The sequence below is a fragment of the Mustelus asterias genome, chromosome 1 (genome assembly GCF_964213995.1).
Source record: "Mustelus asterias chromosome 1, sMusAst1.hap1.1, whole genome shotgun sequence".
In the NCBI taxonomy this organism is placed as follows: Eukaryota; Metazoa; Chordata; class Chondrichthyes; order Carcharhiniformes; family Triakidae; genus Mustelus; species Mustelus asterias.
This window is the reverse complement of record NC_135801.1, coordinates 79796618-79822137: the sequence shown is the minus strand read 5'-3', so window position 1 is coordinate 79822137 and position 25520 is coordinate 79796618. Positions and strand designations below refer to the sequence as shown.

Below are 25520 nucleotides of genomic sequence, written 5' to 3'. Positions count from 1 at the left end.
ATCACCTTCTCAAGGCAGTTACAGCTGGGCAACAAAAGATGGCCTAGTCAGTGATTTCTGTATTCCAGGGATGACTGAGAAATTTGCATGTTTTGAAACCCCAATGGGCTGTGGCACTGATAAATAATAGGTGGCAGGTTTGTACCTGCGATTCTGCGTGCAAAGAGTTACTGAAATCTGCACTGCCATTGTGACAACCTGATGCAAGACCTTTCTCAACAGAGAGAAACAGAAATTTAAAAAGGAGGTCGGAACCCTGGGCATGGCACCCCCACTTTCTCAGTTTAGAATGGTGAATTGATTAACGAAGGAGAAAATAAGCAGTATGCTCTAACTCCTCCAAGATTTATGTTTTTAAGACTTTGGCTTAATAAAGTTTATTAGTCTCACCAGTAGGCTTACATTAACACTGCAATGAAGTTACTGTGAAAATCCCGTAGTTGCCAAACTCTGACACCTGTTCGGGTACACAGAGGGAGAATTTAGCATGGCCAATACACCTAACCAGCACGTCTTTCGGAATGTGGGAGGAAACCAGATGAAATCCACACAGACACGGGGAGAACGTGCAGACTCTGCACAGACAGTGACCCATGCCGGGAGTCGAACCTGGGTCTCTGGTGCTGTGAGGCAGCAGTGCTAACCACTGTGCCACCGTGCCGACCCAAACTAACTAATAGTTAGTTTGTTTTATAATTTCTGTGAAAGAATATTGAGTGCGACCACCTTTGTGTATCATTGGGTAGTTTTCCCTGAACTGACCTGCAGGAACAAGGCCGGTTATAACACTGGGGGAAACTGAGCATTCTGGATTTCCATGCCCCCTCCCGCTCCGTCTGCCGCTGAGATGTTTAATCCCAACACTTGTCTTTGACATCAGTGATCGGTTCCCCGTCCCGAGGCCCAACTGATTGACAGCTGGGGCTTCAGTTGGGCAGGGAGCTGATTCCTGACGACAGCAGCAGCAGCTAAGTTCCCGGGGGTCAGTTTTCGACCTGGGATAGGCGGGGGCCACGATTGGTGGAGGGCGGAAGGAACGAATGGAGGGAGCTGCTGCTCATAGTGAGTGGGGGGAGATTGGGACTTTTGGGTGGGTGTGTGGGGCTCGAAGTCAAGCTCTAGTGGGGATGGGGCTGAGGAGATTGCGGCCTGCTGGCGGATGAGAGCACAGCCCGGTTGTGGATGGAGGGCGTGGTGGAGGTATGGATTTGAGGCCAGGGTTAAGGGATTTGAGATCTTGTGTTGGGTCGGCAATGGGATAAGATCAGGACGTGATGGAGGGGATCAAGGTCTGGTGACGGGAAATCAGGGCCTGGTGGGAGGAGTGATCTGGGCCTGCTGTGGGGAGGCTTGGTGACCCAGCCCAGGGGGACATTTAAGGGAGTACATTCTTCGGAGGCTCCTCAGGCAGGCACCTGGATCCAAGGGGAAAGGCAATTATTCCCTGCATCCACAAAGTCTTCACCTTGAGGGTGCTGCTCGTAATCTGCACAGTTCAGGAAACCTAATCGACTGCTGTTAAATTCAAAATTAGCCTTATTATTTTTATATCTAAAGTTGCAAACTACCTCCTTGAATCAGGTTGGCTGCCTGATCACCTTGCAGCCTCAGTGCAGCTGGAATTAGGAAGGTTGGAGGCTGGTTTGGGTGGTGAAGCAGATTTCTGAGACATTAACACTCCATACCCACCCAGCAAAAGCCTTCACATTCTTCTCAGTTTAAACTGCCCCCATTGCCTCCAAATGAAATCTGTTGCGGACCGAGAGTAGTTAAACACAATTCATTTCTGAGTGTGAGCTTTTCTTGTCTTTCTCTTGCAGAGAACGTATGTATTTACCTTCCTGCTCAGCTCTCGTCTTTTCATCCGGCCATACGAGCTCCTCGCCAAGGTTTGCCTCATGTGCATTGAGCAACAGAGACTGAATGAGGCCATTTTAGATAAGGTGAGATTGTCAAGGGACACTTTCTATTTGCCTGGAGACTGATGATTTTGCAAACACTGATAGAAGAACATTTTTCTGAGCCTTTCCTCTCATGATTAATGGAATACGGTTTCCATTTATGTGCTGTAAGTGATTTTCTTCTGTTAATTTTTAATGAAGGAAAGAATGTTTAATGTCTCACAATTAGACGATGCCAGTGTCCTACAGATGAAATGCTAACTTGCATTTATAAAATTCTAACAGGGTTAGACAGATTCAGAAAGAATGTTCCCAATGGTGGGGTGTCCAGAACTAAGGGTGATAGTTTGAGGATAAAGGGTAAACCTCTAAGAACTGAAAAAGGAGAAATTTATTCACCCAGAAGGTGGTGAATGTGTGGAATTCACTACCACCGAATGTAGTTGAGGCCAAAATGTTGTGTGATTTCAAGACGAAATTAGATAAAGCTCTTGGGGCTAAAGGGATCAAGAGACGGGGGGGGGGGGGGGAAAGGGGGATCAGGATATTGAATTTGATCAGCCATGATCATAGTGAATGTTGGAGCAGGCTGGAAGGGCCAAATGGTCTACTCCTGCTTCTAGTTTCTATGTTCATAAATCTGTTGTAATTAAATACAATTTTGTGACTGATTGCAGGCCAAAATAAGAAAATTCGCGCCAAAAATAGTGCAGCTGTTGGCTGAATGGACGGAGACATTTCCCTACGATTTTCGAGATGAGAGGATGATGAGAAACTTAAAGGACATGACACACAAGATAACCACTTTGGACGAGGTTAGTTATTTGGAAACAGCAACTCGTTTATATTTGAATTATTAGGAATAGTTAATGGCAAATTAATAGTGCTTCCTGTGAGAAGTGAAAGGAAACACCAACCTGAGCAAATAAAACAAATAACTGAAAGAAATGGGAATTGAATCCAAACAGATGACAGGTTTATAGCTCATATCCACGTGGTTTATCGTTAATTATGTCAGTTATGCATTGCTATAATTACCATATTTTGCAAGGAGCATCAGGCACCTTATGATTAAACCCAGCTAAACTAATTTATTTATTTCTTACTTCTGAAGAAAGTCTAGACTCAGGTTTACATCATCTTGTTTTGAAGCATAACATTAGTAATTAAGTATTTAAGTACATGTTGATCAGTTTGGTGTGTGCTTGGAGATATATATTGGCCTTGACATTTATAGCTACAGATTACAAAATTAGAGGGAGGAGTGGAATTTTAGATGCGGACTTGCATGGTTTGAAGCATGCAACTTATCTCCTTGGGCTTTCCTGTTCTGCCAAGGAGGGAGGACTCCAGCGCAGGGTACAGGAACAGCTTTTGCTCGGATCCAGGGGTGGTGTCCAGGCATCTGATCCCCAACCCTAAGGTGGGAACTTTGCATGGTTTGGGAGTTAGGGGGACATATTCCTGCTCCTGCTGGCCCACAAGCAGTGCTGTAAAGGCACTTATCATCTCCCTAAAGCTGTCCTCGCCTCCCTTCAGCTCTCCTGTTTCCTAAGGCCTGAGAAACATGGCCAGTCACTGTCAAATCAGAGGCTGCCAGCTTCTTTAAAATATTTTAAATTGGTGGAACGGTGGCACAGTGGTTAGCACTGCTGCCTCACAGCGCCAGGGGCCTGGGTTCACTGTGTATGTGGAGTTTGCACGTTCTACCCATGTCTGTGTGGATTTCCTCCGGGTGCTCTGGTTTCCTCCCACAGTCCAAAGATGTGCGGGTTAGGTTGATCGGCCATGCTAAATTAATCCTAGTGTCAGGGGATTAGCAGGATAAATACATGGGGTTACAGGAATAGGGCCTGGGTGGGATTGTGGTTGGTTCAGACTCAATGGGCTGAATGGCCTCCTTCTGCACTGTCGGGATTCCATGATTCTAACCTGCCTCGCCTCCCATAAGTAGTTTATCTGCCTGTCTCTTGTTCCTGCCTCCACTTAAACCATAAGTGGGCAATTGTGGATGGGCTAAAAATGCTAAAGATTAGCATCTGACCAACCACAACTAGTTCATTTTTGGATTCAAAATTCTTAACTCTCAGAAATGAAATGCCATTGAATGAAACACAGGAATGCTTTTGAGAAGCATGAAATGGCACATGGTTTGCAGTGGAAGATGAAGAATAAAAAACAATGCTTATGGATTGGTGGTGATTTATACCAGAGGTGCTGACCATGGGCTGAAGTGCAATCCTAGATTTGGAACCATATTTTTCTTAACTGTATCACAGCATTAACATGCCACATTGCCTGTGTTCAAAATATTGAACTGCACTAGCTTACCTTTTCTAATTCATCTATAGGGGGATGGGGCTCCCAAATTCATGCTTATCTTTCCCAGAACTTAATGTTTGGACCTTCCAATCATGTATCTGCCCCTGCCACAGTACCAAAAAGACACTTGTCAAAGTCACAAATGACATCCTATGTGATGCTGACAAAGGTAATCTGTTCCTTTTTGTTCTTCTTATCTTGCCTCTAGCCTTTGGCGTGGTTGACTAGAGCACTCTCCTCCAACACCCTCCACTGTTCGACGAGGTGGGACTGCACTCATCTTATTCCATCCTTATCTATCTAACGATAGTTAGAATATGACTTTCAACCCTTCCTGCTCTGTTCCACTATTACCAATGGTGTCCCACCTATTTCTCATCTACATGCTGCCCCTCAGTGACATTACCTGAAAACACATCAGTTTCCATGTGTATCCCGACAATACCCAACTCTACCTCTCTACCATCTCTCCCGATCCCTCCATCACCTCAATTCTATCACCCCACCCGCCACGGAATCAGAGCGGGCGAGGGGCAGACAATGGAAATATCCGTTGTCCTCGTGCGGGATTTTCTGGTCTCACTCGAGCAAGGCCGTAAAATCCCGTCTCATGTCTCTAAATTGTCAAGCTGCTTTGATAACATCCAGTACTGGACTAGCAGAAATGTTTTCCAGTTAAGTATTGGCAAGACTGAAGCAGTATCTTTGATGCCCACCACAGACTCTGCCCTCTCACCATCCGTCGCCCCGGCAACTGTCTGAGACTGAACCAGACTTACCGCAGCCTTGTCTCATTTGATCCTGAGATTAACTTTCAACCATCAATCTTTGCCATCACTGACACCATCCATTTCTACCTCTGTTACATCCCTCACCTCCACCCCTGCCTTAGCTTTTCTGCTGCTGAATCTCCCATTTGTTAGCTCCAGACTTGATTATTCAAATGTGCTCCTATCTGGCCTTCCACATTCTACTCCGCATAAACTTGAGATCATGGAAAACTCATCCTTACACCAAAAGCCTTTCATCCGTGACCCCCTGCTTACTGGCCCACATAGTGTCCCACTTAAAAAATGCCTCTATTTCAAAACTCTCACCCTTGTTTCCAAATCCATCCTTGGTTTGACCCCTTCCCACCTCTGTAATCTCCTCCATCCACACAACCCTCCGAGATACTTGCGCTCCTCTAATTCCGGAGCATCCTTGATTTTAATTTTCCACCATTGGTGGATGTGCCTTCAACTGATAAGCCCGAAGCACTGGAATTCCCTTCTTAAACCTCTCCACCTCTCTTCTTGCTTTCTCCCTTAAGACACTCCTTAAAACCTACTTCTTTGACCAAACGTTTGGTCATCTGTCCTATCTCCTTATGTGGGCTAGCATCATATTTTGTTTTGTAATACTCCTGTTGTGTTTTGTTATGGGACATTGGCATTGCTGGCTGGTCAGCATTTATTGCCCACCCCTAGTTGCCCCTGATTGATACAACTGAATGGCTTGCTAGGCAATTTCAGTGGACAATTGAGAGTCAAATACATTGCTGTGGCTCTGGAGTCACATGTAGGCCCGATGAGGCAAGGACAGCAGATTTCCTTCCCTAAAGGAATTAGTGAACCAGAAGTACGATGCAGGGTTGGGGGTAGGACCACTGTACAATGCAGGGTTAAGAAGGTGAGCTCTCCTCCCCTGCTCCCCCTCTGTAAAATTCAGCCTCATTTCAAAGGGCATTACTGAGAGTCCGGAGTCACATATAGGGCAGACAAGTTAAAGATGGCATATTTCCTTCTCTGAGGAAATTAGTGAACCAGTTGGATTTGATGACAATCTGGTTCATGACCACCATTGCTGATAATAACTTTTTATTCCAGATTTATGTAATTAATTTGAATTTAATTTCCCCAGCTGCCATGGTGGGATTTGCATTCATGTCTCTAAATTATTAGTCCAGGTTAATTCCAAACTCCAAATTGATTGCAATAGGGCACATGTGAATAGATTCACATTTAAAGTAATGTGAAGCTCATCTGTGAAAGATGTCAGCCATAGAAATTGGCCGTAATGTTCTATGTGTAAATTATCAAGGCTTATAAAGGGATAGAAATGGTAAATTAAGGTTCTCATCAAGGGACTAAATTACCTCTCGGTCTCCGTGGCAGTGCAGCTTCAGTTGGTGGGCTTCTACTTGATGACCTGCTTATTGTATCACTCTGCAGGCACAGATAAACCGCACATCACAAACCCTACATCTGTTTTCGACAGCTATCCAACTTAGCCCCTGGGGAGTGGTACAGAGCATTAAAGATGGACTAATTGAGATTATAATGGATAATAAGCACATGATAGACTTGTCAATAAACACTTGAGGCAAAATCTTACTCTTACCAAAAGGTAGCAAAGTATTGGCTCCTGTGAGAAAAACGGTGTTTCTCTTCAGAGATCAGACCAAAATGTAACTCTGCGCTCCACCCCCCCACACCCCGCACCAAAAGGTCGTGAATGTAGCCCAGTCCATCCTGCAAACCAGCCTCCCATCCATTGACTATGTCTATGCTTCCCACTGCCTCGGAAAAGCAGCCAGCATAATTAAGGGCCCCATGTACCCTGGACAAACTCACTTCCACTTCCTTTCGTCAGGATAAAGATACAAAAGTCTGAGGTCATGTACCAACCGACTCAAGAACAACTTCTTGTCTGCTACCATCAGACTTTTGAGTGGACCTACCTCGCATTAAGTTGATCTTTCTCTGCACCCTAGCTATGACTGTTAATACTACATTCTGCACTCTCTCCTTTCCTTCTCTATGAACGGTATGCTTTGTCTGTATAGTGCACAAGAAACAATACTTTGCACTATATGATAATACATGTGACAATAATAAAGCAAATCAAATCAAAGATCTCAAGAGCTTCCCCCTGCCGCCATGATCAGAGTTGGCATTCACCCCTGGCGATCAGAGCCAGCATTCACTACTCCGCCCCCCCCCCCCCCCCCCATCATCCCTCCCCAGCAGTCAGTGCGCCCCCCCCCCCCTTACCCTGAACAGCAAACCCCTTCCTCCAACCCCCCTATCTACACAGTCGCTGCTGGCGCCCCATTCCCTTCCCCCCTGAACATCGAACTGTTGCCCCTCACCCAAATAGCCATTGCCGGCATCCCAACTCCCACACGCAAACCCCCCTCCTCCCCGCACGACCACAAGTAAATGATTACCCCCCTCCCCCATGAGGTTCCCACTAGGGTCCATCCCAGGCACTGCCCCCTGGCATGGGTTGGCACCATGGCAACCTGGCAGTGCCAGACTGTACCAAGGGGTAGTGCCAGGGGACATTGCCAGAGCACTGCCTGACTTTGTCCATCTCCCCCGGGGGCTGTACTCACCTTTACACTCCCAAGGGGGATCCCCACGACAGGTTCACGCCTGAGTGAACCTAGCGAGGTTTCAAAAAATGCCTCGGGCACAAAATATGGCGGGTTCTTTAATAATATGATAATATATTGAAGTGTATTTCAATCAGGTTCACTCCTGTTGTGAGAATGAACCTGATTACGTCGCCAGTGAGGGGCAGGAAAAATCGGAGACTTTTGGGTTTTGCCGGATCTTGAGCAGCGAGCGTGGAGCCGAGAGCGCCCCCTTTATCTCTGTTTTCACAGTGGAGGAAGAGGACAGAAATCTCTGGTAGAAGGCAATCTAATAAATGAGTTCAGTGGAAAAATTACCTGGATATGAGTACGATAGACACATCTCCATGAACTAATGGATTCCGCCCCAGGGTTTGAAAGAAAATAGTTGAGGAGATTGCAAATGTATTATTCATAATTTTACAAAGCGCTCCAGATTCTGGAATTATCCCTACGAATTGGAAAATTCTATATGCGGCGCCATTACTTAAGTAGGGATGCTGTGCAGTACAAAAAGATAAAAGGTTAAATTATGAGGACAGCTCATATAAACTTTTATTCCTTTCAGTTTAGAAGGTTGATCGGTGGGTGTTCAAAGTCATAAAGGATTCGATCGGTCAGACACACAATCTGTTTAATCCAATGGAGCAACCCAGAGTACGATTAGAGCTTAGCCGTGGTGGTGGGGGGGGGGGGGGGGGGGGGGAGGGGGTGGTTTGCTGGCTGCTTGGCTTGGGCCTCTCACACTGCTGGTTAAATGCTGACAGTAGAGCAATAAGACAACCAAGTGGCATTAATTGCCCTCTAAAGACCTCATTTGGTCCACTGGTGGGCAGGTCACCAAATGCTACTCCCTCCTGTGTTGTGGCAGGGATAGGGATAGACAATGAGCAAGCCACTTGTTGGATCCAGCATGCCCCCCGTGCTTTCAAACCGGCCGGTAGAGGGGAGTAAAATTCAGCCCCATGTTCCTACGCCCAGCACAGCTTAGATCAGAAATTGAACAGAATGGGGATCAAAACTTGGGAAACAATGACAATGAGCTGCTGTGCTGCAATGCTTAATCATATTACAATGTTCTCTCCAATTCTTCTATACAATTAGCTTTTAATTTAAATTGCTCAATTTCTATTGAAGGCATATGATAGAATCTGTGCCTTTATTAAATGCTATTTACGTAATGGTGGTATTTGAACATTAGGAGCTACGTTGCTTAATATTAGTTTTGATCTCTTGACTCATAGGGTAGAATTTAATGTTTAATGCCCTCCCCCCTGGTGAGTTTGGTAGCAGGGACATCACGTGGGGGTGGCCCCGCTTGCAGACCCCCCACCCACGGTCTGTGACTTGAAGGCCTTTCTGCCCCATTATGAATTGAGACCCTTAAGTGGGCAATTAATGTCCACTTAAGGGCCTCATTTGGCTGCCACTTGTATTAATGCAGTGGCGGGCAGGGGGCTCACCATGCGGGGAGCGCAACAAGCAAACGTGTGCTTTGCTCCTGGGGAGGGTGGACTCATACAAAGGCACAGTACCTGATCAAGAGACCCAGCATCATGAAGGGGGCAGGCTGGGTCTCATTCTCTGCCCTTGCTGTAACCCCCTTCTCCGCCACGACCCCTTACCCTGTGACTACTTTCTCATCATCACTCCTCTGTGGCCTGGGATCCATCAATGGCCTCAGGTGGCTGTCATACCAGCACCAGTCGCCGCTTCCTTGCTGTGCACAGAGCTCCCAACCCCCGATTTCCTTGATTCTGGGGAAGACCTGCTGCTGTCCAGTTAGGTCGGGCTTTCTGAAAAGAGGCGACATCGCTCTCTCTCCAGCCCGTGTGCGAGTCCCCATGGCCTCCATTAAATACTACATTTAATCTTATTAGCGCTTCTCAAGTCTGATTCAGTTTTGGTGCTACCTTGTGGTGAACCAAATTACTCCCCTCCAAATAATTTCTCTCACACGGGTTGCTGCTTGATGACTGACTGATTGCATCCTGATCTTTGTCAACAAAAACAACTCTAATCAGCTGTCTGATGTGCACCCTGCAGACAATAGCAATGGCCCTTGTTGCCCAGAGAGCTTTATCTCACTACATCTTGTGAGAACAGGATTATCTATGTTGACCTCTTTTCAGCTGCAAGTAAGTGGTAATGATGGGGAAGAAAAAAACAAAAATGGAAGCATGCTTCTGTCTACGCTGGGGTTTGTATTTCTCCCCAGTTGTTTACAATCATGTTATTTTATTATACTGTCATTATGAAAGCAACACACTTAAAGCTTATGCCTGCCTTCAGGCAAAAGTAAAATGGTGCATGGATTATTTAATAAAACTGTTTGTACCAGCCATTGCCTACAAGTATCCACATCAAGACTATTCGATACAGTAGCTTGAAAGACTTTCATGAATGAGAAAACTCATGAAATCATGTGGAATTTTCCATTGCCTTTAGCACACGCACAATAATTCTGTGATATCAGGTATTTAATTTGTAGTACAAGCCCAGTGCCACCATTTATTCGAGCAAACCAGCATTATAATTTTAGATTAGTTGCAGTCGGAAAGATTTGAACTCTGATAGAGGTCAGCATTCCAACCTGCTCACCGTTGGCTGTGATGAGCTTTAGTGGTTCTCGGTTGCTGCAGTGGTGAGAGCTAACAGATGGCTGGACATTAGACAAGTAATGAAGGGAAAGAGAGGGGAAAAATGCCAAAAATAACACTGCTGTCTTTTCTCCACACAAACATTAGTTTGTTATCGATTTAACAATGCGAAGCATTTCTTCCTGATGGCATTGCTGCTTGTTGGGAAAATTGCTCAGGCGTAAGTTAGTCTGTTTAGGGACATCCCGAAAGTGTTTGTGAAGATTCATTTGAGATATTTCTCATGCAAATGTGTTCTTTTTGGATGTTTCAAAAATGTCACCAGAAGCATCAGAGAATCACAAGCATATTTACAATGCACTAAAGGAACAGCAGTGGAATTCTTCCCTCAGATTCCTACTGTTGAGCAGATTTATATTGTTCCAACGAATATCTAACAACCTGTTTTTAATGTATGCAAATTTCTTTCTAACTTTATGCGGATGGTGGATTAGATTAGGATGCAGTGTAATAGGCACATTTTAGTTATGTTATATTTTTAAGCTCGAGGCAAAATCTGTAATTTGGCACTTATTAGAAATACATTTATGTCTGACTGCAGAGTTACCCCCCCTTATAAAGTTTGTCACAGAGTGAAGACAGCACAGAAGGAACTGTGGCAGCACCATTCATATGAACATGCTGGGCTGGATTATCCGGCTGTTCACGCCCCGCCACTGCTGCCAGTAAGAATGGAGAATTTTACCACTCAGCCAAATCTCCATTCACAGCATCGGGACTGGAGAATCCCAGCTGCAGGTGAGGTCGGAGAATTCCGGCCACAAATTAGAAGCAGGGTGCCATTTAGCCCCTTGGGCCTGCATCGCCATTCATCAAGATCATGGCTGTTCTGATTGTGGCCTCAACTCCAAATACTTCCTCCCCCCGATATCCTTTGACTCCCCTGTTGGTCAAGAATCGATCTACCACTGCCTTAAAAAGATTTATTGACCCTGCTATCTCTGAGAAAGAAAGTTCCAAAGATTCACAACCTCTGAGAGCAATTTCTTCTCATCTCCATCTTAAATGGGAGAGTCTTTATTTTTAAACTGTACCCCATAGTTCCAGTCTCTCTGGCAAGAGGACACATCTTTTCAGCACCCACTCTGTCAAGTCCTTTCGGAACGACACAGTGGCACAGTTAGCACTGCTGCCTCACAGTGCCGGGACCAGGGTTCAATTCCAGCCTCGGTTAACTGTGCAGAGTTTGCATATTCTCCACGTGTCTGCATGGGTTTCCTCCCACAGCCCTAAGATGTGCGGGTTAGGTGGATTGGCCATGCTAAATTGCCCCTTAGTGTCAGGGGGATTAGCAGGGTAAATACATGGGATTAAGGGGATAGGGACTGGATAGGATTGTTGTTGGTGCAGACCCGATGGGCCGAATGGCCTCTTTCTGCACTGTAGGAATTCTATTCTCATATCACTCTCATTCAATTCCAATGGATACAGTCACAGCCTGCGCAACCTTTTCTCATAAGTTAACCCACTCCCCATCCCAGATATCAGTCAAGTGAACCTTCTCCAAGCTGTTTTTGATGAGTGATCTCAGTTCTTCTTTTGACCTTAAAAATACTTTGATCAATTTCCTCCCCTTTAAGCCCATCTGGTAGGCGGTTCAGTTTCATGTTTCCTGGTAACCTTCCATTATAAAGAAGCCATTTTCGTATATATAATGGCTGTTGATAGGTTATTCAGGTTAGGGTAAGGTATTGGGGCTGGTAGAACACCCTTCAACTCAAGTCCGTCCAATTTCCAGCAAGCATCTCCAAATATCCACAAGGAGTTCTGCACGTTAACCAGATGATCTTTTCCAGTTATGAACAATGAAGGAAATATTTTGTTTACGTGCCTCAGTGAGACATTGGCATCCACAGTATTTCGCTTCTTGTAGAATTATCTGGCTACCGACTTTTACGATTACGTGTTCTTTTCTTTTCTGTGGCAGTTACATCGGAAAACTATGCACCAGATAACTCAGAATCTGATTCGGAAGCTTGCTACCCTTAACCAGTATGAAGAAGTTCTCTCAAAGTTAAATGCATCCGTCACAGACCGACTGACTGTGCTAAAGACCAAGCCACAATCCATTCAGAGAGATATAGTGACCATCTGCAGTGATCCGTACACTTTAGCTCAGCAGCTTACACATGTAGAACTGGTTAGTGCTTCCTACATTATTTATTATGTATTTTGATGAACCACTGGGTTCTGTTTAAAAGTGAAGAAAAAACTTTTGTGTTTTGTTCTTTTTAAATTTTCTATAGTTTTTATGACTCATTTTTTCAGCACTTAAGCCTCTATTCCCGAAGCTTTAGAGGTTTATGTTCACTGAGGTTTTGTGGAAAAGTGTGTGGATCCAGAAGGGAATAAGAGTCATTTCACAGCATGGTTAGAGTGTGTAAATGATGGTTGTTACAATTGTCCATTGTGTTGATGATTCCTGAAATAGCAAACTCAAATGTTGCCATTTGGAGCTCAGTACCCTCCTGTTTATTTACCAGCATTAAGTATCACCACGGACTGAATTAGTTCAGTGAAGATGGCTCAAAAATATGTAGCAGTAAATTAGCACAGGAGGTTAACAATTCAAATAGGGTGGGGTTAGCAATTTTGGAGGGGCTACATAAATACTGGAGACATAACCTCAGTTAGCTGGCAAGCAAGCGGATGGGGAGCAGTTCTGCTCACAACCCATCACTCACCCCCATTCTACCTCAGGTGGGGAAATGGTTGGGATGATAATCGTTGGTAGCTGACTTGCTTAGGCTTAGATTTAGTTCCTGCAAACCCATATGACACTATGGGCTGCAACTCTCTGCCACTGGCCTTGGCCTGTCACAGTCTGTTTTGTTCCAGCCCAGGTGGTGCGCCACGCTGCCAGCAAGAATGGGGAATTTGGTGCTCAGGCATACCTCCACTCCCTGCAGTGGGAGCGGAGAATCCCAGCCCTGTTTGCCCACATTAAGAGCAATCTTCAGATGTGTTACATTGACAGCTGATAAAAGTTACATGGGGAAAGATTGAATTGAACTGCTTTTTGCCTTACACTTGTGAAGACAATGGTAAATGTTTTTTTAAATTGTTTACGGATCAAACTTAAATTTTTGTATAGTTTTATATTAGCCCACAGGTGACATCACCCAATCTTTTGACCCTAATTGAAGAAAAAGAATCTGAAAATAATTAGGAAAGGTTCATGGTGCATAAAATATGAACATGTTGATGTATTAAGTTTGGCTTGCCATTGATATTGAGTTTATTTCTGCAGGAACGACTCAGTCATATTGGACCTGAGGAATTTGTTCAAGCCTTTGCGCACAAAGACACTTTAGATAACAACAAGGTACGGTTTCTCTCCGTGATTACAAACTAACACTGTCCTCAATCCTCTTCAGCTCAAGGGCTTCTCGGCAGTTGTACTTACAACCTGCTTTTAATATCTCTTTTTCATCTCAACATTTCTGCCATTTTTGATCTACTTCCATTAACATTTCAAACAGAATATCCTCATCAAGCAACTTTTGATCTCTGTTAATTTCTGAACTGAGGTGTTGACAAAAGAAAATCCTCCCAGGACAGGATACGGAGCCTGCCCCATTTTGCCACAAAGCCACAAACAGCCTTTTAGTGTAGAGTAAGATCCCTGCCCCACTGTAAACCAGGAAGGATAATAAAGAGAAAATAAGAGTTTGATTTCATTTCAGGCTACGTAGAGACAGAAAGATTATGAACATTTTAAAAAGGGAATTGAATAAATATTTGACAAAAAAACAGAAAAAGGTAGATAGCTCCTGACAGAGGCGCAATGGGCTGAATGGCCTCCATCTGCGCTGCAAATTTTCTATGTTTCCTGCTAAAGAAGTAGGCCGGAATTCTCCAGCCATTCATGCCAGTGGGATTCTCCGGTCCCGCCAACAGCACTTCCCCGTCCGCGGGTTCCCCGCTGATGTGGGGTGACGTCAATGGGAATTCCCATTGACAGCGGCAGGACCAGAGAATCCCTCCGCTAGGAAACAACTCGCCACCTCTCGCCAGCGGGAAACACGTAGCTGGGAGGCTGGAGAATCTCGCCCATTACATCAGGACAGATCTCATATGTCAAATGATTTTTTTTTGCTTTATATTCATCATTCTGATAGGTCACACGTATATGGATAAAAAACCTCCCACTTAAGGACTTTTGGCAAATGCAAAGTCCAATGTGACATTTAGCCAAAGACACCAGGAAAGGTTCAGTAACTGTTTCTTTATCTCGACCGGGGCAGTGGCAATGAGAGATACATTTTGTCTCTGTATCTTTTAGTAATGGAACAAAAGAAATCAGCCATGATTCTTACTCCTGCTTATTGTCCAGTGACCGTTGCTGAAGGTGCAAGTGAGTGGAGTTAAAGATCCTGCCAGGCTGTAGTGTGGATAAAGAATCTGAGACGTGTACAACTGAAGCTTGGCCTGCCACAATGGTCTGTCTGATAGCTATCCACCCGCGGCACCACACTGCAACACAAACCAGGGCTTCAGGAAGGAGAGGAAACAAAACAGGAGGGGAAAAAGTGTGTCGATCGTGTTCTCTCTTTATTTCCTTAACCATTTTCATTGGTGAATTTTAATAAGCGCATCTGAATTTGGAAAGTACACATCACAGCATGCTGTAGTATTGTAAACAGCTGTACTAATTTCAAACTGGTTTTCAGAATAAAACTCCTGATTATGCAACCCTCAGCCTGCGGATACTACACTTTGGACAATATTTAACGGAGTTTGAAGGAGTGGGAAACATAGGGAGTGGAATTTATTCAGAGGGAGCCGTCGGGTTTCCTGACATTGGGTTGAGTTTGAGAAATTCTGTGGGCGGTGTGCCAGCATTGTTGCGGGCATCGCCTTGCTCAGTGGCAGGAACCGTGTATTTGCATTCAATGAGTGTCAAATTATGTCCAACCATCAAGGTTAAATCAGGGGCTCACAGGAAACTTGTGCCTCCTTTTCCCCATCAGTTTAAAAGTGGCATGCGCCAGGCAAGGTTGTTCAATCCTTGGATTTGAGGTGAGGTTTTGGCTTTGTCTAAATCAGCAGCACATGGAAGGGGAGCAGGAGAAACTGGAAGGTTCGGTAAGGCAAGGATAAGGGGGGGGAGAGGGTGCTGGTGGTCAGCTCCTCAAACAGGGCAACAGTTGTGCTGGCAAGAGAGGGGTGGCACTCGGGTCCTCAGATGGCAGAACAGCATGGCAATGGCATGTGTGGAGGTTGGAGTGGTGGAAGAGGTGTCTGGAAGGAGCCAGGTTCCAGCCTATATGGTGGGGTCGATCACTGTAGTGCTGTGATCCTCTGTGTCCAAGGGTGGCAGCTCTACCACACGTTCTAGTTTAAACAGTCAGGGAAGGGACATTAGGTGTGAAGCAGGGCAGGTCCTGCTAAAGGGAGGACTGATCACTGGTCTCCAATGGAAGGTTGAGGGATACTGAGCTGCGTAAGGGGGAAGGCTCCAGGATGATGGCAGGAATGTCAAGAGTGAGGAGGGAGGGTCAAGGATGAGAGATGGAAGGTTAAGGATCACTGACTCTGGTCAAGGATATTGGATACTTGGGGAAAAGAACAGGCTAATGTTGGGAGGGCCAAGGATGAAAGGAAAAAGCATGAGGGTGAAAGAGGGAAGGTGGCGGTGGTTGGGCTCTAGCTGCAGGGTCACATTGTGTGTGTCCGTCAGTATGGCTGCTAAGAAAGTTTGAGTTTACAGGAGATGAACTGGAAGCCATTGTGGAATGGGACGAGTTCTGTGTGTGGATGGCTCTTGCATTCCCATTGGTAATGTACAACTGCTCTATGAATGAAGCAAAGGTGCTCAGATCATTGCCTGCCTTCTTCACACAGTTCACTTGGGGGATTTGCAATATGGGTCTGATACATCCAGTTTTATTTGCAAACTCAGGCAGTGGAGAAGAGGATTCAGCAGAGAATGGCCTTGGCTGCGCAAGGAAAGAGTTTCACTCCCTCAACTTTCAACTGAGCAGACTCCTGCTTGTTTCCCAGGTTGTTCTCTTGATTCATACATTTTATGGAACTCCCAGCTAACACAGCCTATTTGAGAGTTGGATCCTGAGTGATGGGGGTTATCCAATGAGGACGTGGCTCATGACACCAGTGCGTCATCCCCACAGCTCCACAGATGAGTGTCACAATACAGATGGGCTAGGGGAACTATAGAGCAGTCTGAAAATGTATTTCCACTGCCTTGACTGGTGTAGCATTGCAATACACACAACACAGAGTATCCAGGATTGTCCCAGTTTGCTGTGCCCAACGTTGTAGTACAAAGGGGCAGGAATTGTCATGTGAGGCCATGGAGGAAATGTTAATCTCCTCGGATGATGATGAGAGAAAGGAATATGAGGAAGAGAACAGAGATATCATGGCTCCTCCAAAATGGCAGAGCCTTGTAGAGATGTGCCAGGGTTGTCAGAGCCAACTTCATCTTTAATCCATTTTCCAATTACATTACCATCGGTACCTGCAAACCTTTGCCTACTGTGTGCCCACCTCTGCCAGCCTTTGTCTAGAGCTACCTCACTGCCCACATCCACTATCCCCTAGATGGCCAAGGTGAGTGGATCTTTATCACACATGGTAAAAAGAGATGAGTGCTCTCGAGGATACTAGCTTCACACAGGCTCAGAAGTTACTGAAGCTATTGAGGCATTTTTCTGCTCCTTGCTCACATTAGCAGGGCCATGAGTGCACGAGCAGCACATCACTCCTCACACTCGTACATAACCTTGGCCGTTCTCCTTGGCATGTCATTGATGGGAAAGCCAGCAGATACTGCATGTTCAGTGATGCAGCATTGCCTTCAGAATACAAATCACACAACACACATTAACTTTCAATAAAGACAGATCTCTAACTGACTGCCCCATTGTTGCCAACACAAGTGAGATGTCCCTCAGCACCCTTCATTCAGCAATAATGCCAATCATGAAGCATGACAGTACAGTGTGCCCTCTGAATGAGAACATCCTAAAAATATACAATATACACAATAATCAATGACCAACATACAATATGATATATACACTTGTGCATATGTTGACAGTGTTCCAACATCCATACCATCATGTGCTCTCATCATTTCTTGCTTACTCCCACTACACATTGATGTAACCTGAAATCAGTAGCTGATGAGGGGGAAGGCTGTTGGGAGCATTTCCCCATTGCATGTGATGACCTTGGTAGACGTACTATAGTGGTCTGGCAGTTTGAGGGTCCCAACCTATTGGCGGTCTCCTGCATGGGTGCAGGGACACCCACTTTGGCTCCGCTTACTGGAGCCTCTGAGGTTACCGGCAGAGGAGGTGAGGAGCAAACAGTCACCCTGGGAGTGCTCTGAAAGGACATCTGCTGCGGGAGCTGCCTGCATGTCAGTGGCACCTCCCTGTATCCCTGAGGAGAAGAGGCACCTGAGGGAAGGTCAAAGTGCATTGTTCCCTTCTTGCCTAGCCACTGCTGTACTAAGCCCCTGTCCAGAGCAACAGGATGCTTGCTAGTCCTTGCACAAGTGGATCATGTGATAGACCTGGCTCTCCATGGCAGTCACCCACCTCTCCTTGGAGAAAGCCAAGCACTCACATGCTGGAGCCATGGCAAAAGTCAAGGCTTGGACACCGTACATACAAAGTTCTGCATAGTCTCTAACACCACTGCCAAGTTTTCCCCTGCCAGTCTCTGTACCTCTAGCGACTTTTTTGTAGCTAAGACCAGAATTCCACCATCAACCAGGATCTCAATGAAGGCCTCTTGCCTGTGGGCTGTTTACCTGTACATGCCCCTGATTCTATACACGGACCCTTGGAAAACCTCATGAGTATAACTGAGCTGGTGGAGGAATACTGCGAGGCAGATGATGGGTGTTCTTGGTCTTCATCAGAAGTAGAGTTGTTGCTTTGCACCATGGACTTTGGCCTTCTTTACCTATGGCAATGACCTATAGTGGTGAACAAGAATAAGGACATCAAACAGCTCAGTCTTTCAGGAAACCACAATTTTGCACATTTCTCTAATGTTTCGATGTCTCAAAACTACACTGGGGACTTGTTCACTTTGCTGGCTGACTCCAGCCTCACATCTGCAACCAACCAGCTGCTCTGCTCCCCCGCACTCTCCAGGGCTTCCTCTTCACCAGATGGTAAAACCTTCAGCTTAGTCATTCCTCATCTGGACTTGCTCTTTCCCTGGCATTGAAGGTCTCCATATCCTGCATGACAAAGTGGAGAGTTTGACATGTCAAAGAGATACCTAACCCCCTCGTTCCTGTGGATTCTCATGTCACATCCAGGCCACACAATTACCTTAGCATGCACTAACTATCACACCATCTGGCCTCTTTAGCCATGGATAAAACATTGGTTTCACCTCAGCTGGAGTATTATCGTCCACTTCTGTGTATCACACTTCCCTGAGCCTCCTCTGTTCCAAAGAAAGCAACCCCAGCCTTTCAATCTATCCTCATAGCTAAAATTCACCATTCCTGGTTCCTTAAGCTACTCTGTGTCCTCTCTATTGTGATCACACCCTTTAATGTGGTGAAGGGAACAACACAGGACACTAGCTGAAGTCTAAATAGTGGTGATTTATACAATTCTAGCATAATTTCCCTGCTCCTATGCTCCAGGGAAGTACACTGTATACCTTCTTAACCACTTTATCTATCTGTCAGTTAAAAATTTATTTATTAGTTTAAAGTTTATTCATTAGTGAAAGTTTTTAAGTTTATTAGTGTCACAAGTAGGCTTATATTAACACTGCAATGAAGTTACTGTGAAAACTTGTGTGTGTGATGGGGGATAATTGATGGAAAATGTCAAGGGGGTGGGAGCTGCAAATTGAAAAATAATCGAAGTGGTCCTGCAGGTGGAGAATCGACATTCAGATTTGGCACCAATTTTCCCAGCCATCAGAGATTGGACACTTGAAGAGGCAGGCTTTTATAGCCACTTCAGGGCGGGTTTTTCCGGCCGCGCTCACTCCAAATCACTCTGAAAAATCCCACCCGAGGTCAACGGGCCTTTGCATGGTCCTGTCCCACCCACTATGATTTCCATGGTAGGTGGGACAGGAAAATTCCGCCCCCAGCCCTGAAATTGAGTCAGCTGACGGCACAGGTGAACATCTGCCCCCGTTACATAATTGGACATTGAGCGCGTGCCCGTCATCCGCACTTACAATTTACTTTGCAATTGCTTCCGGGCACATGAGCGGACTTGGCTGCCCACTTCCGGTCCCACCATCAGGAGCTTCCACCCATTAAATGCTGTGCCAAACCCTGGCAGATCACTGCTGCTATTTTTGGCTATGATTAAAGAGAAAGAGAATGAATTAAAAGAGCAGTGGTGCAGTTAAAAATAGCATTAATCTGTTTAAAACAAAGTTCAGAACTAAGAAATCAAGATGTGCAATTTATGCAAAGTATTAAATCCTGGGCAATCACTCTGATAATCACAGTGCTTTTATGCTGCACCTAGCAAAACACTGAAGCTCTTTACCTCTCTTACAGAGGGAATATGATATCTCATGAACTGCAATGTTGAACTTTACATAGCAAATAATGTTGTTGCCTTTTATCAAGCGCTGAAACTCGATAGAATGGGATAATGACTTAGTTGATGAGATTCGTAGTGTGCAATGTTCATTAAGTTTACAAAATGTTTGGAGCTGCCATTCAAAATCCAATTACTTTTGGTTGTACGGACATGACAGGAATTTTGGAGGAAACTGACCTGCTGCTAATGGCACAATCTATATTTGACGCCTCATTTGCAACGGCAAGAAGTTAATCCTTGGGTGGTCCAACTTCTGCTTTCAAAAAGCAATGCTGAAACCAAGATTCATTGAACAGCTTCCTGATCAAACACATTCTTTTCCAGGACCTGAAGATTATGCTAAATGCCTTATCTCCCTCACTATTCCATTCATTCTTTAGTCTGCAGGCTTTTAAAACCCAAGTTTGACACCAGATTTCAACCTTCCCTGAGCCTCCTCTGTTCCAAAGAAAGTAACCCCAGCCTTTCAATCTATCCTCATAGCTAAAATTCACCATTCCTGGTTCCTTAAGCTACTCTGTAACTTCTCTATTGTGATCACACCCTTTAATGTGGTGAAGGGAACAACACAGGATACTAGCTGAAGTCTAAATAGTGGTGATTTATACAATTCTAGCATAATTTCCCTGCTCCTATGCTCCAGGGAAGTACACTGTATACCTTCTTAACCACTTTATCTATCTGTCAGTTTAAAGTTTATGTATTAGTTTAAAGTTTATTCATTAGTGAAAGTTTTTTAAGTTTATTTATTAGCGTCACAAGTAAGCTTATATTAACACTGCAATGAAGTTACTGTGAAAACCCCCTAGGTGCCACACTCCGACACTCTGTTCGGGTACAGTGAGGGAGAATTTAGCATGGTCAATGCACCTAACCAGCAGGTCTTTTGGACTGTGGGAGCAAACTGGAGCACCTGGAGGAAACCCATACAGAAAGGGGGAGAATGTGCAAAGTCCACACAGACATTGACCCAAGCTGGGAATCGAACCTGCATCCCTGGCACTGTGAGGCAGTAGTGCTAACCACTATGCCACCGTGCTGTCCTGCCACCTTCAGGGATCTGTGGAGACACACTACAAAATCATCTTTTCCTCTATACTTCCCTATATTCTACCATTTATAATGTATTCACTTGCCTTGTTTGTTCTCCACAATGAGTTTCCTCTCACTTTTCTAGGTTGAATTCCATTGTGTCCTTACAGCTAGCTTCATCTCACCAATCTATGCAGTCTACAGCTTTCTTCCTCATATTATCACAACCAACGTTGTGTACCTGTAAACGTTTTCATCATCCCCTCCCCCACAATAAAGCTTAAATCATTGATATATATCAATGTAGTACCCTCAAGTAAGAAACCTCAATGACAGACTAGCGACCTGTTCCAGGAATAATTAGCTGCAGAAACAGACGAAAGTCTGACTTATGAACCGTTAGGTGCAGGAAGATTGAGATATATCATAAACAGAAATGGATTGCCTTCTACATGCATTTTAAGTTTGAAGTTTATTTATTAGTGTCACAAGTAGGCTTACATTAACACTACAATGAAGTTACTGTGAAAATCCCCTAGTCGCCACACCCCGGCGCCTATACGGGTACACTCAGGGAGAATTTAGCATGGCCAATGCACCTAACCAGCGCGTATTTCGGACTGTGGGAGGAAACCGGAGCACCCAGAGGAAACCCATGTCGTGATCAGGATGACAGTATTATTTATGAGTGAGGCATTGGGTTGGGTCAAAATCCTGCTCGGGTTGGAGGCGGGGCTCAGCTAAAACCAAGTTCAGTGGGAGAGGGGCCTGGCCTAAAATTCAGCTAAGTAGGGGAGGGGCACAGCTGAAATGCTTCTCGGTGACTCATCTTAGGGGTGTCAAAGTTTGATGATCTATTCTTCTCGGCCTTTTGGCTAAGTTCAAGCGTCATCAGATCAAGTCCGAGATCAGGTAATGCCTGTTGTTGTCAGCTTGGATTTTGTATGTCTCTCTGTGGGGACCGTGAATTGAATTCGATGTGAATTTGAAGTGGCTTTTGGAGCAAGGAAGGAGACGGACAGGCTTACCCTGTCCATTCTGTGCATTGGCTTTGTAACTTGGAGAAAGGAATATTCTTTTTAAACCTATTCTTTGGGTGTGTTTGGGTTCTGTGGCAGTTTTCCAGTCAGCCTCACTTGTCTTTTTGCTCGTAGGGTTTTCGTGCTCTCCTGAAAGTTTCTCAAATGCTGCCCTTCTGAACATCATTTCAGAGGATGTTTGATCTTAGGGTGTTTCTGCTTCATGCTCTTTGTTCTATTCCTGTTGAGTTTGGATGCCACTTGTTTCTTTCATGATGTTCTTTCATAAATATGCCAGAATCAATTTTGGGACTATCCATTTCATTCTTTCCTTGTTCACATTTGCTCCTCTTTTTCCATTAACAGTTTCTGATTTTTAGGTTCCCATGAGTATATTTTCCCAGATGTGGGTGGAATTTTCCTGTCCCGCCCGCCATGGGAATCGTAACGGGCGGGACACGGAACATGCAAAGGTCCGTTGACCTTGGGCAGGATTTTCTGGCCTTGGGGCGAGTGGGCTGGAAAATCCTGCCTCATAATGTTACAATGGAAAGCATTATCCAATAGGATCATCAACAGATTTTTTGGTGCTATGAAACCAAATGTTATGGATGGATTTTTCCAGCCCCGTCCAGCAACGGGATCATCCAGTCCAACTGAAATCAATGGACTTTAGCCTGGGCTGCCGAATCTCCCGCGACAGGTTCCATCCACCATGCCAGGGGTCAGAAAGTCCCAGCCTTTGTGTTTTGGAGATTTTTAAATGTCTTTCCCTTCAGTTGAAAACCTACATCAAAATATGTCATGAATAAACTCGCGATATAAATAACTCCCTTTAGAAACAGAGCATGCCCCACGTGTCTGATATCACATGTTTATGAAATGTCCTTTATCCAGTAACACTATTTGCTGGCATATTTTTATAAGGATTGCTATGTTTTTATTTGTGAAATGGGATGGAAGTATTCTGATTCTATGTCTTCCGCGTGAAAACCTGTTCGTTTTCTTTTTATTTCAGACCTGTTTTAATGATCTGAAGAAAACGAGTAACCTGGAAGCGTATGTTGAGTGGTTTAATAGACTGAGCTATCTGGTAGCCACAGAGATCTGCATGGTGAGTCAACTCTCACCACGTTTCAACATTGGAGTTGTTTCTCTGTGCCTGTCACAATAATTGTCACTCATTATTATGCATTTCCACTGTCAGTTCCCTTTAGCGAAAGGTACTGTTTCATCTGAAATCCAATTTTCTCATCTGTCATTCACAGCCGGTGAAGAAGAAACACAGGGCACGGGTAATAGAATATTTCATTGATGTAGCTCGGGAGTGCTTCAACATTGGCAACTTCAATTCCTTGATGGCAATTATTTGTGAGTATTGCTCATAAACTGAGATTAAATGCATACAAGACAGATCAATCAAGTTGGTAGCTCCTCATTAAATTCCAGCAGAATTATTTGTAAAATATATCTGTGATATGCTTTCTAAGCTGTAATCAGGCAGCAGCCCTGGCACCTAAAAATCAGAACATCCAGCTATAGATAAGCTAATGTATATGAGCTTAATGATCAGAAAATAACAGGAAAACAAAGGGCAACCGTCTATTAAATCTAGAAGGATGTATCACATAAGCTTATCAGATGTAAATTGTCAATAACTTTGACACTGGGGACTTTTAACAAAGCACTGCAGTACAACTTATGTCTTCTGAGTTAAGTTAATGCAATGTTATCAACACAGCTAATCATGTATTGGGCTGTATCTCAAGGGCATTTGAGTATCAGTCAAAACAAATTACACTGACATTTTATAGATCATTGGTTGAGCCACATCTGAAACAACATTTTGAAATTGTGAGCACCTTACTTTCAAGGTGACATTGATGCATTGGAAACGGTCCAGATGACTGACAGGGATAATTTGAGGCCTGAGAGCTCGCTGTTGCGAAGGCAGACTCTATGAACTGATTATTTTCATTCAGAAATAATTGAGTGCAGACTCGATCCAAGTTTCAAAACACTGGAAAATAAAAAAAAGGTTATTTAAGTGAGTTATGCAGTTTGGACTGTGAATGCTATGTTGTAGGAAATAAAAATAAAGTGAGTCAGCTTCAAGCAGCATTTAAAATTAGAAACAATTATTTCTCTCAATAGAATAAAATAAACGTGGATTAGATCAACAGCTGAAACAGATAACCATATTTCTGCAAACTTAAAAAGGCTGAATGAAGACAAATCTGCTTAGAAATGTGGTTGATGGTTCTAAATACAAGGCTATGATAAAAAAACATAATGGCTCCTGAACTTACAGGACTGGTGTAATTGCTATCTCAGGAAGGTCAGGGGTAGTAGTATTTTGTATGTTTTACCTGTGCTTTAACAAGGAAAAACATTCCAAAATATGGCTGGAATTTTCCGGCTGTTCACACCAGCGGGATCTTCTGACATCAAAGTGCAATTACCTGTTCTAAAAACAGTGATTGCAACACATATGGATGAATGGAATTTCCCTGGAATATACAGCTAGCAGGAGCATTTAAGAGACCGGGTAGGATTTTTCAGCTGCGCTCACCTCATGGCTGGAAAATCCCACCCAAGGTCAATGGATCTTTGTATGGTCCTTGTCCTGCCTGGCGGGTGGGACGGGAAAATTCTGCCCTGTGTTACCAAGCAGGAGAGAGATCAGAGAATGCTCTCTCTCTCTTTCTCAAAAGCATTGTGCCCAGATTTGCAAAGTAACAATCCTGAGAAGAGAAATCTACTGAAAACCAAGATCTTTTGGGAATAAAATGTGGAAATCTGCTCGATACAACTACACCCAGGAGTTGAACAAAATGTGGAATTGCTGCTTTGAGATCAGCCAAAGCACAGCTAACCATATATTCTCTTGCTTTATTTTCTTCACAAACTGTAAAAAACACCATAACGGTGTCTTATTCTACCACCTGTACGAATGTGTGTGTGGGCCCAGGGAATGTATGTGATATATGAATGATGGTTGCAATTTATTTTCATTTGGTGAATGTTTTGGAGTGAGTGCCTGTGAGTGTGAAATCAAGTGATGGTGATGTGTTTTCACCAGCACTCTCTTCTTGGAGTTCCTCCAAAGCCTGATAAGGATGTCATTGTTGGGTATCTGAATGAATAAGGGCACAATAGTAAGGTTGTGGTGCAGAGATGATGGGAAGGTGGGAGGTATATGCATGTGCCATTTGCAGCTTGCAAATCAGAAGTGGGTGTGGGGCGTGGTGAATTGGCAAAAGGAAAATTAGATTTTTTTATTCGTTCAATGGACATGGGCATCGCTGGCTGGGCCAGCATTTACTGCCCATCCCTAATTACACTTGAAGGGGCAACTAAGAGTCAGTCACATTGCTGTGGCTTTGGAATCACATGTAGGCCAGACCAGGTAAGGGTGGCAGATTTCCTTCCCTAAAGGACATTAGTGAACCAGATGGATATTTTTACAACAATCGACAATGCTTTCATGGTCATCATTAGACCTTTAATTCCAGATTTCTATTGAATTCAAATTTCACCATCAGCAGTGGTGGGATTTGAACCTGGAACCTCAGAGTATTACTTTGGACCAGTATTCTTATTTCCCCATTTCACTG

At 44.4% G+C, this 25520-nt stretch overlaps 1 protein-coding gene and 1 long non-coding RNA gene across 3 annotated transcripts in view; one reads left to right on the top strand and one right to left on the bottom strand.

Annotated features, from left to right (window-relative positions):
• Nucleotides 1–25520, top strand: part of rasgef1ba (RasGEF domain family, member 1Ba) — a 67545-nt gene that overhangs the window by 24707 nt on the left and 17318 nt on the right. For both annotated transcript variants that reach the window (XM_078215450.1, XM_078215376.1), the window contains 6 exons: nucleotides 1821–1943; nucleotides 2579–2716; nucleotides 12211–12423; nucleotides 13534–13608; nucleotides 22922–23017; nucleotides 23172–23274. In XM_078215450.1, the coding sequence (XP_078071576.1) occupies nucleotides 1821–1943; nucleotides 2579–2716; nucleotides 12211–12423; nucleotides 13534–13608; nucleotides 22922–23017; nucleotides 23172–23274 (748 nt within the window). The remainder of the gene's footprint in view (nucleotides 1–1820; nucleotides 1944–2578; nucleotides 2717–12210; nucleotides 12424–13533; nucleotides 13609–22921; nucleotides 23018–23171; nucleotides 23275–25520) is intronic.
• The window catches only part of LOC144495428 (uncharacterized), a 29161-nt gene continuing 18460 nt past the window's right edge, over nucleotides 14820–25520 (bottom strand). Inside the window, exons 5-7 of the long non-coding RNA XR_013498282.1 lie at nucleotides 23771–23923; nucleotides 19476–19602; nucleotides 14820–18507 (exon numbers count right to left, since the gene is read on the bottom strand). This is a non-coding gene — a long non-coding RNA (uncharacterized LOC144495428). The remainder of the gene's footprint in view (nucleotides 18508–19475; nucleotides 19603–23770; nucleotides 23924–25520) is intronic.